Genomic DNA, 8,853 nt, shown 5'->3' on the forward strand with positions numbered 1-8,853 from the left:
AACTTTCAGTTATGTTATTGCCTTATATACTCAGTACATTATTTTGTACTGACGTCCCTTTTATGGGGACGTTGTATTTCATGCGTGCAGGTTCAGATAGACAGACGGGTAAACCTCCTCAGTAGGTGTTTCCAGAGTTTAGCCTGATCGGTAAGCTCCACGTCCTTCGGAGTTATCGGGTCTAGGTTTTCGTGTACATCTTCTGTATATATGTATATATATTATGGGTAGGTCGGGGCCCTGTTCCGATCATAATATATCCATCAGTAGAGGCTTGTAGACATATCATGTCAGTTGGTGCACTATGTTGGGCTTGTAGGCCTGGTATGTATATTTTGGTGGTTTGTCGGTTGTAGTAGTTATGACGGCCTTGTCGGCCCAACTTTATATTGATGTTTAGTCAGTGCTAGTTACCATTCAGTTTTATATTTTGCTTCGCAAATTGTCTTGCAAGGTGGCCCCATGGCCAAATTATGACATTATATGTTCAGAGTCCCTTAATCGCAATTTGGTACACCAGGTTAGTTGAGGCACCGGGTGCCAGTCTCGCTCCCAGGTCGGGGCGTGACAATTTTGAAGGAGGTATTAAATATAGTTTAGATGAGAATAGTGGGGTGTTAGGACACCCATAAAGTTTAGGTGTGTAAATAATTTTCTCGAACAAGTTTAATGGGTCTTTATGCTTTTTCTCTTTAATCTTCTCTTATTATTAGTTGGGAAAATTACACATAAATACAACTTACACACATACATTGCAGTGGTCCATATTTAATTTTACAATGTTATAGCCCAAAAATAATAGGCTAAGATTCAATATTTAACTCCAAATAGGTTCTCGAAATTACTATTTAATTTTTTAAAAAAATACTCAAGATTTTAATCTAATCTTCGAATTAGTAATTGTGACTCAAACATTAGTTCAACAAATCAAATCTATTTAGGTGGTAAAAATTAGATTTTTAAGATAATCCACCATTGTCGAACAAGCTTAAATAAGTGGGTTTAAATTTCAAATCTGGCTTTATGAGAAATTTAGAGCGGGGTGTTGTTTAGACTTGTTAGAAATAGTATAAGGAGGTTGTATACAAAATTTGAAGTCATTTAATGAAGATTTGGACTGGTCCACCATTGTTGAACAAACTTAAATAAAAGGGTTTAAATTTCGAATCTGATCCTGTGAGAATTTTAGAGTTGGGTGTTAATTAGACTTGTTATAAATAGTACAAGGAGGTTGTATATAAAACTTGAAGTCATTTAATGGAGATTTAGACTGTTTTTGAACAAGAATTACAACTGAAAATCGTGAAAGAAGTTCGTCTACAGATACTTGCATAAAGGTGTATAAGAGGTATACACATCCATATACAATATTATACACTATTATACAAAAATTGACTTCGTCTTCTTCCTTGAGCCTCTTCTGAAATCTAGCTCAAATCTACTACAAATCACTTCACATTTAATTTTGGAACTCCTCTTGATATTTTCAATCAATTGGAGCAATACTCAATCCAAACAACTAACAAACTCTAAAAACTCAGATCTAATAAAAAATTTAAAAACTAAATTGTGAAGAGTCTTTAAAGCCAAGAGGCTCTAGAACAAAAATATTCTTAGTTTATGCAGTAATTTTTTCTTGTCGTAACATCAAACTAAATGGGTAACTTGACCAACTACATTTAACTCCATAACTTTTAGAAGTAGTGGTTGTAAGAAAACAGATTTTGAAATAGGAGTTGTCGGTTGATGCTTTTGTTAGTGCTTTCAAAATATGTACAATATGGGCTAGGTCGGGTAAAGCAATAGAATTGACATTATTCTTGTAGTTTTGTATCCCTGGTTCTCTGTTATTATTCGTTGTATTTGCTTACACTGTGTTATTACATTGTTGTTGCTATTGTTTCTATATTGCTCCATTTTTAACGTTCTTAAGCCGAGGGTCTTTCGGAAACGACTTCTCTATCTTCATAGGTAGGGGTAAGGTATGCATACACACTACCCTCCCCATACCTACTTGTGAGATTTCACTGGGTTATTATTATTGTTGTTGATGGGCTAGGTCGGATAAAATTTAAAAATATGAGCCATTTTTTATTATGATATGAAATAACATGTATTTTCTTGTAATTCTTTCTTATTAGTTGAGTAAATGTGAAAGTTGATAACCAAATTCAGATTCGTGGAGAATAAACTTTCTTCTCTTTCTCCACTTTATACTTTCCCTTTTATTTCGTTTCCCCTAACAATAGTAATAGCTTCCAAACAAAGTGTATCATAAACTAGGAGAAAATGAGACCAAAAGATTTAAATTACTCCCCCTCCATCTTAGTTTATGTGATAAAAAAATGATACACCTCTAAATTTGAAACAAATTTTATATTTTAACTATAAGCTTTTATAACCACACAAATATTATAATATATTCAAAATTACAAGTTTCAAAAAATTTATGAACATGCAAATAATATGACATAGAGTATGAATTTTAAAAGTCTTTGTTCTTTTTTATTTTTCTTCAAATTATATCATAAAATTAAAATACACGAATTATACATTGATAATATAAGAATATTTTATAATTTAGTGTACGTTAACCTATGGTATTAGATCATTTACTATCTTTATTAGGAATCAATTAATGCTTTTCATTAAGAGTTACCTATTGTAAGGATATTTTTTTTTTACATATAACTTAAACTCAAGTTAAAAAGAAAACAAAGGAACCTTTTGTTTCACACTGGCGTTATTGCAGAAGGGTGAGAGCTGAGGTGGTACAGATGAGACAAAAACACAGATTTTGGTGAGAAGTCTTTTGAGGTCTTTAATAGCTTTAATTGAATTTTAATGGCCCCAATCATATTTCTTAGCTCATCCACATCCGCTTTCTGCTGTCCAACCAAACTTTCTCTTCTATCCAAGTGAAGTAAAGTCAAGCCATGCTTTTTATGTTACAGGTGTCATTAATTTTTTTTCCCTGAATAATGTAGTACCCTTGAGGGGAAAGTATCTTTTTTATTGAATATCAAATTCTCTCAAATGCCAGGAACAATCCAAGTTTCAGGTACAAAAAACTTCCCCCTTTTATTATGTTTATACCAAATTAGTGAAATGGTCTTAGTTTAACTCAATTTGGCATTCTTAGTTTTAACTCAATTTGGCATTCTTTGTTCACATAGTGTTGGATTTCAAGAACATTTCATCTCCAGCACCACCTTCCTCAATTTGCTTATGGGGTTAGTAATTTCTTTTTTCCTTTGTTTGTTTTTAGAGTGTTTTTGTAGTTGCTTTTTTTTAGGGGAGCTCTGGAGACTTGGTGCAAGGGTTAAGTGCTTGGTGCAACGGTAAAGTTGTATCCGGTTCTAGGCGTGGAAGCAGTCACTAATGCTTGCATTAGGTCAGGCTGTCTACATCACACCCTTGGTGCGGCCTTGTGCACCGGGCTGCCCTTTCTCTAGTTGCATTTCAAATTTACTTGGGGTTTGATATGTTTTGTGTAGTTTCCATGGGGAAGAGAGCATACCAAACGTGGGACAAAGGAGACTTCTCCTTGTAATGTTTCAAACACCTGTATATCTTTTTTCTTCATGCTTTCAGGACAAAGCTTGATTAAATATTTGTGAACTTTGATTATACTTTTACAGCCCATTAACAACATTTCGCGAAAATTTGGTTGTGAGACTTCAGGATGCTGAGGGAAATGAAATATCACGTACAGGTTGTATCATCTTTGTGTTTCAAATTTGATGGTAATGTGATCTTTTTATAAAGGTATGTGACAATGAGTTTCTCTTCGACAGAAGTTCAGACCTTATCAATAGTTGAGAAGGGTTATTGGGATGATTTTTTCCAACTTGAAGGAGGTGATTATGTACATATGAAGTTGCAATTCATTCTCAGTGAGGATGATCGCAACCGAATTCGTAATGTGGTAATATATACTACTGTTCCTCACTAGTTTTATTCAGAAGGGATACTGAATAATTTAGATACCCAACCTCAAAACATGTTCCCACCCTACTGGTACAGAGTTTCTAACAGGATTTTAGAAGTACTTTAAGTTTTTTCTTTTTTTTTCTATGCTTTAAACTTTTGGTAGCCTTGACAATGCTATTAGCTTATGTGTAATGATATCTTGATTGGCTTGGCAGAGAGAATCTGCTCTGAAGAAGAAACAATACATAGTTCCTGCAACAAATGTTGAATATAAAGGAACAACAATTCCTGTGGGAGATACATTTGCATCATCTCTGCCCATCAGAAGGAAGCTTTCAGGTTTGATCACACATTCTAAGAACTATATTAAGGAAAGAAAGATAAGGGAATAAAATTTATGATGGAGTATTTCCCCGTTGTAGTTTTTCTTACAAAGATTTATGGCCGACTTCTCTCGTTATTAGATTTTAGCTAGATTTATTCCAGTAATTCAAGAGTAGGAAAATTTTATTTGGGCTTTGCAGCTTAACCTCATGTGGAAAATGAATGAATTAGCACTGTGGTGACTACATACAGAATGCATTGTAGCTTAATGAGGTCAAAATTTACTTTTTAAGTGAAGAATTATAACCGAGTAGATTGCTAAGATTTTTGATAGCAAATCTGCCTGTTTAGAATGCCACAGATAGAAGTGAAGCAACCTCATCTTCACCTGTGAAAGAAGGGGTTCAAATACAATATTCTGAACCTGACAGACCATCAGTTAAGAAGGTTCAAACTCCGCTAATACGTGATTATATTTCTGTAAAACCTGTTAATGAGCAAGATGCTCAGTCTATGTTCAAGATGGATGTAGCTGCAAAGAAAGAGTATGTGTCTCAAAAGACGATTGCTGATCCATACAATAAACCTGAGGATCAAAGTGCTAAGTCTATGTTGAAGATGGTCGTTGCTGTGAAGGAAGAGACCGTGTCCCAAATGAAGATCATTGATCCATCTAATAAATCTCAGGATCAAAGTGGACAGTCTATGTTGAAGATGGATGTTGCTGCAAAGAAAGAGTCTGTGCCCCAAAAGAAGATTGTTGATCCATCTAGTAAACCTGAGGATCAAGGTGCTCAGTCTATGTTGAGGATGGATGTTCCTGCAAAGGAAGAGTCTATGCCCCAAAATAAGATTGGTGATCCATCTAATAAACCTGAGAATCAAAGTGGTCGGTCTATGTTCAAGATGGATGTTGCTGCAAAGAAAGAATCCGTATCCAATAAGAAGATAGTTGATCCATCTAGTAAACCTGAGGATCAAGGTGCTCAGTATGTGTTGAGGGTGAATGTTGCTGCAAAGAAAGAGTCTGTGTCCGAAACGAAGATTGTTGATCCACCTAATAAACCTGAGGATCAACGTGTATTAGAGAAAACTCCTAGCAGTGTCAGGAATATGATAAGTGCCTTTGAAACCGGTCTTGCTCAGGTACTTCTACTCTCCAGCTTATTGTAGGGTGAAATATGCCATGTAGTGGACTTGCTATGCTGATAACCTTTTTCCTTGTGTTTACATGAAACTTTGGAAATATTGAACTGACTGCATCATCAGAAGAAAGGGAGAAGGTCGCTTACAAGGAATCGAGCATCAAAATCCCAACCAAACTTAGTTGGAATTGGAGGCTCCCTAAAAGATCTGGATCCAGAGGACACTGCAATGCCTAATAAGATGAGTGCACTAAGGGTAGAAAGACCTCTTAATAATGCAAACTTGCCAGAACCTCAAAGAAATATTGACAAAAGAGGAGAAAGCAGTCCTCCGGAGCACAAAATTGATGGCCCCGGACAGCCCGTGTTCTATGAAAAGTTGAAGCAATCAAGTGTGCACATTGTCCCGTTTAATGAAGCAGGCTCAAGTCAGCGGGAGACCTTAACATCCGCTAAGGAGTCTAATAGTGAAGCTACTTCACCTGTAGATTTGGTGAGACGAGAAAGTAGTTCTCGTGAGCAAGATATTGTTGGTACTGGACAGCCCGTGTTCCATGAACAGTTGAAGCAGTCAAGTGTGCACATTGTCCCATTTAACGAAGCAGGTTCAGGTCAGCAGGATACCTTAAGATCTACTAAAAAGGAGTCAAATACTGTAGCTACTTCACCTGTAGATTTGATGAGATTATCCAACCTGGAAACAGCTACTAGCTCCCAAAGAATCAATGTGGCTCATTCAGATATGCTGAATGCTAATAATTTAGCTGCTGACCAAGATCGTTCTAGTGATCCTTCAGTTGCAGAACAACGAAACAGAGAAATTAGATCAGAGGCATTACTAGAAGTTCATATTGAAAGGGTTCCAAATGAGAAACCAAAATTAATAGCATATTGCGAAAATGAGCATTATGACTCTGAAAATTCTGGTGTATGGATATTTCCGGATAACAAAAATCGTGTCTGTATAACAACTGCAGGCGAAAGCACAATGCATTTATTGGAAGATTACCATGCTGAAGTAGATGATCATCAAAGGAACAAGAAACCACCTAAGCAAGAAATTACAGGGAAGGTATTTTAGTATCCTTGCCTATCTCCTTAAAAAGTTCAATAGTATCCAGAAGTTAGTCCACTATCCTTAGTGGTAAACTTGATGGAAAAATCTGCATGCTGCTTTATCACACATATCTACTAACAATTCCTCATACTGATCATGTCATCAACTCATCATTCTGTGATTAAAATAATTGATAAAACATGTGGTCCTCTGGGAAGATGATTTTGTTTGCTTGAACAAGTTGCTGCAAAGATAACTGTTTACTAATTGGTTTAATGGATGCAGCGTGGTTTTTTCCATAAAAGTGACTCCACGATAAAGAAAGGGGGAGAGAAGCCACAAAAGCCAAGAAAATCTCAGACTGAGAGCTCTGGACAAAATGGCCCTTCTGGACCCGTTAGACAGGTCACATATGCATATTTGTGTTGATTCATACATTTATATATTAGTGTGTCATTTGGATGTCTGCTATTTAACTGTGAACTTAGGGAAGCACAGCAATCAGCATCCTGCAGCAGTTAGATGGTTTGATCTGAATATTTTAGTTTTGACTCTTTACCTTAAAAACTGAACCATACATCTCATTCTCTTCAGATCTAGGAGCAAATTTCAAAATTCTACCCTATCCTTTATCTTTGCTCAAGTATAACAAGTATTAATAAGGGCTATAAAATGCATGCTTCGGACAATCATTAATGGACATGACTATCAGAAGTCCTTCCCTTGACAATGAATTGCTTCAGTCCGCTTTTGCTTTGATCACTGACGAACATGAATATTTTTAAAAGTGACCAAAGCTTGCTATTGTCTACGTTTTTCAGGTGATAAAAATTGCAGTTATTGTAGGGTTTGGAATATTAGTTCTCCTCACCAGACAAAAAGAAACCAGGTGTGCATCACATGTATTCCCTTCAATCTTCTCTTCTGTTTCTTGCCTCATTGGTGTAACTGAAGAAATTCATTCAACAGGAGAAATGACAGAAAATCAAAGGAGTTTTACTTCGCTAGTCCAGATTTCATGGATCAGTTGGCATCTTCAGAAGAAAAATGGAGTTTATTATCGGCAGAAGGAATTTGATTCATCGCCTTCTCCCAAGACAAGGCTTACCTTTTGGCTGTCCTGTTGGCTTCGTAAAGGATATATCTGATGAATTGCACTTTTGTTGGTAGTGATAATCTTGTATTTCGAAATAATGGTCTATCACTCTTTGGCATTGATCTAAACATTTCTTTTCGTCCATTTAGCATGTATCCTTTCTCCATAGATGTAAGACAAGCAGCCATTTTGGTTAATAATGAGTACATCAAATCTTTCCTGAAAATGATTAAGGTCTTGTTAAAATGAAAATGAGAATACAGATAGTAGTAAATTGTGTTGGGTTTAAGCTTCTTACATCTTAAAAGAGGGTGAATGGGAGGGAAAATGAAATTTTGATGACATTGTCCCATATTGGAGTAGTAAAAAAGACTTTTGATGGGTATATATACAATTGCTCTTCTTCTAGATCTTAAAGAGTTAATAAGAAGGCAAGTCTCGCGCCGTCGTCGCTCGCTCGGTTTCGGTCAAATGATTGATTGATTAATTTTTTGGACAAAATTTATTTGTTAATATTAACGCAATATTAATTAATCCAAATTAGACCGTTTCTATAATGGTATTTCAATTTTCCTCCGTTTTAATTTTCCCGTTATAATTTGAATTTGGCGGTTTGCATAAATGGTCATTTTATGAAACATCCATTTTGAGTTGCAGCCTTACATGAAGAGTTGTAATTCTTCAGTATAACCCAACGTTTTTTGGCTATAAATACATGGACTTTCCCTCAGATTTTCCTTACGAAAATTCTGATTTATCCTTTTTCTTTCTGCATTGTTTTAATAGGAAAAAAAAGAGCATTAAGTGCGATTTACTACTGTTCTTTGCGTTCGTTGTCACTAGGGTTTGAAGTACCGCTACACCAGTGAGGATAATCCGTTCTATCCTGGGAGAAAATAATCCTAAACCTCGGGTAATAGGAGGGGATTAAGTTCCTTAAGGAAACACTGTGAATTCAGTGGGCTCGAAATAATTCTGCTCTTCTATATTTCTAGTTTTATATCGTTTTATTTTTATTTTTTTAATATATTTTTCGAATACAAAATACTAACAAGCTTAAGGAACTTAATTATTTTTTCTGTATTCATCTTATATTCTGATTGTGAGAGACCTAATCCTAGTGATTTCTACTCTCAGTTTGGAGACTAAAATCTTCGGATTTTCTACTCCTTGGTTGACATTACGATATTAAAATCTCTGTGATTTTCTATTCGTTATGTATCCGGTTTGAAGAAATAAAATCTTCATTGTGGCATTTAATTTGTTTCTGTTAAAGTTGTTCGGTTTGAAGATTTTAA

General features: G+C 35.4%; 1 protein-coding gene across 10 annotated transcripts; it reads left to right on the top strand.

The window, feature by feature from the left end:
• The first annotated feature begins 2,734 nt into the window (after positions 1–2,734).
• LOC107800903 (uncharacterized) lies at positions 2,735–7,781 on the top strand. 10 transcript variants are annotated; one of them, XM_075239432.1, is made up of 12 exons: positions 2,735–2,800; positions 2,955–3,061; positions 3,177–3,233; positions 3,498–3,549; positions 3,642–3,715; positions 3,798–3,928; positions 4,149–4,272; positions 4,609–5,403; positions 5,527–6,474; positions 6,745–6,864; positions 7,281–7,348; positions 7,429–7,781. In XM_075239432.1, the coding sequence occupies exons 7-12, from the start codon at positions 4,195–4,197 to the stop codon at positions 7,535–7,537; spliced, it is 2,118 nt and encodes a 705-aa protein (XP_075095533.1). In that variant the 5' UTR covers positions 2,735–2,800; positions 2,955–3,061; positions 3,177–3,233; positions 3,498–3,549; positions 3,642–3,715; positions 3,798–3,928; positions 4,149–4,194; the 3' UTR covers positions 7,538–7,781. The 10 variants fall into 10 exon arrangements, with proteins under 10 accessions (XP_075095533.1, XP_075095539.1, XP_075095522.1 ...); XM_075239438.1 differs by having other exon boundaries at positions 5,530–6,474; XM_075239421.1 differs by having other exon boundaries at positions 2,740–2,800; positions 4,619–5,403.
• The last annotated feature ends 1,072 nt before the right edge of the window (positions 7,782–8,853 follow it).

The sequence above is a fragment of the Nicotiana tabacum genome, chromosome 2 (assembly GCF_000715075.1).
Source record: "Nicotiana tabacum cultivar K326 chromosome 2, ASM71507v2, whole genome shotgun sequence".
In the NCBI taxonomy this organism is placed as follows: Eukaryota; Viridiplantae; Streptophyta; class Magnoliopsida; order Solanales; family Solanaceae; genus Nicotiana; species Nicotiana tabacum.

Coding starts and splice junctions, on each gene's coding strand:
- LOC107800903 (XM_075239421.1), top strand. CDS start 3,037: ATGCCAGGAACAATCCAAGTTTCAG. Junction 3,234..3,497: donor TTCCTCAATTTGCTTATGGG/GTTAGTAATTTC, acceptor TGTTTTGTGTAG/TTTCCATGGGGAAGAGAGCA. Junction 6,475..6,744: donor AGCAAGAAATTACAGGGAAG/GTATTTTAGTAT, acceptor TAATGGATGCAG/CGTGGTTTTTTCCATAAAAG.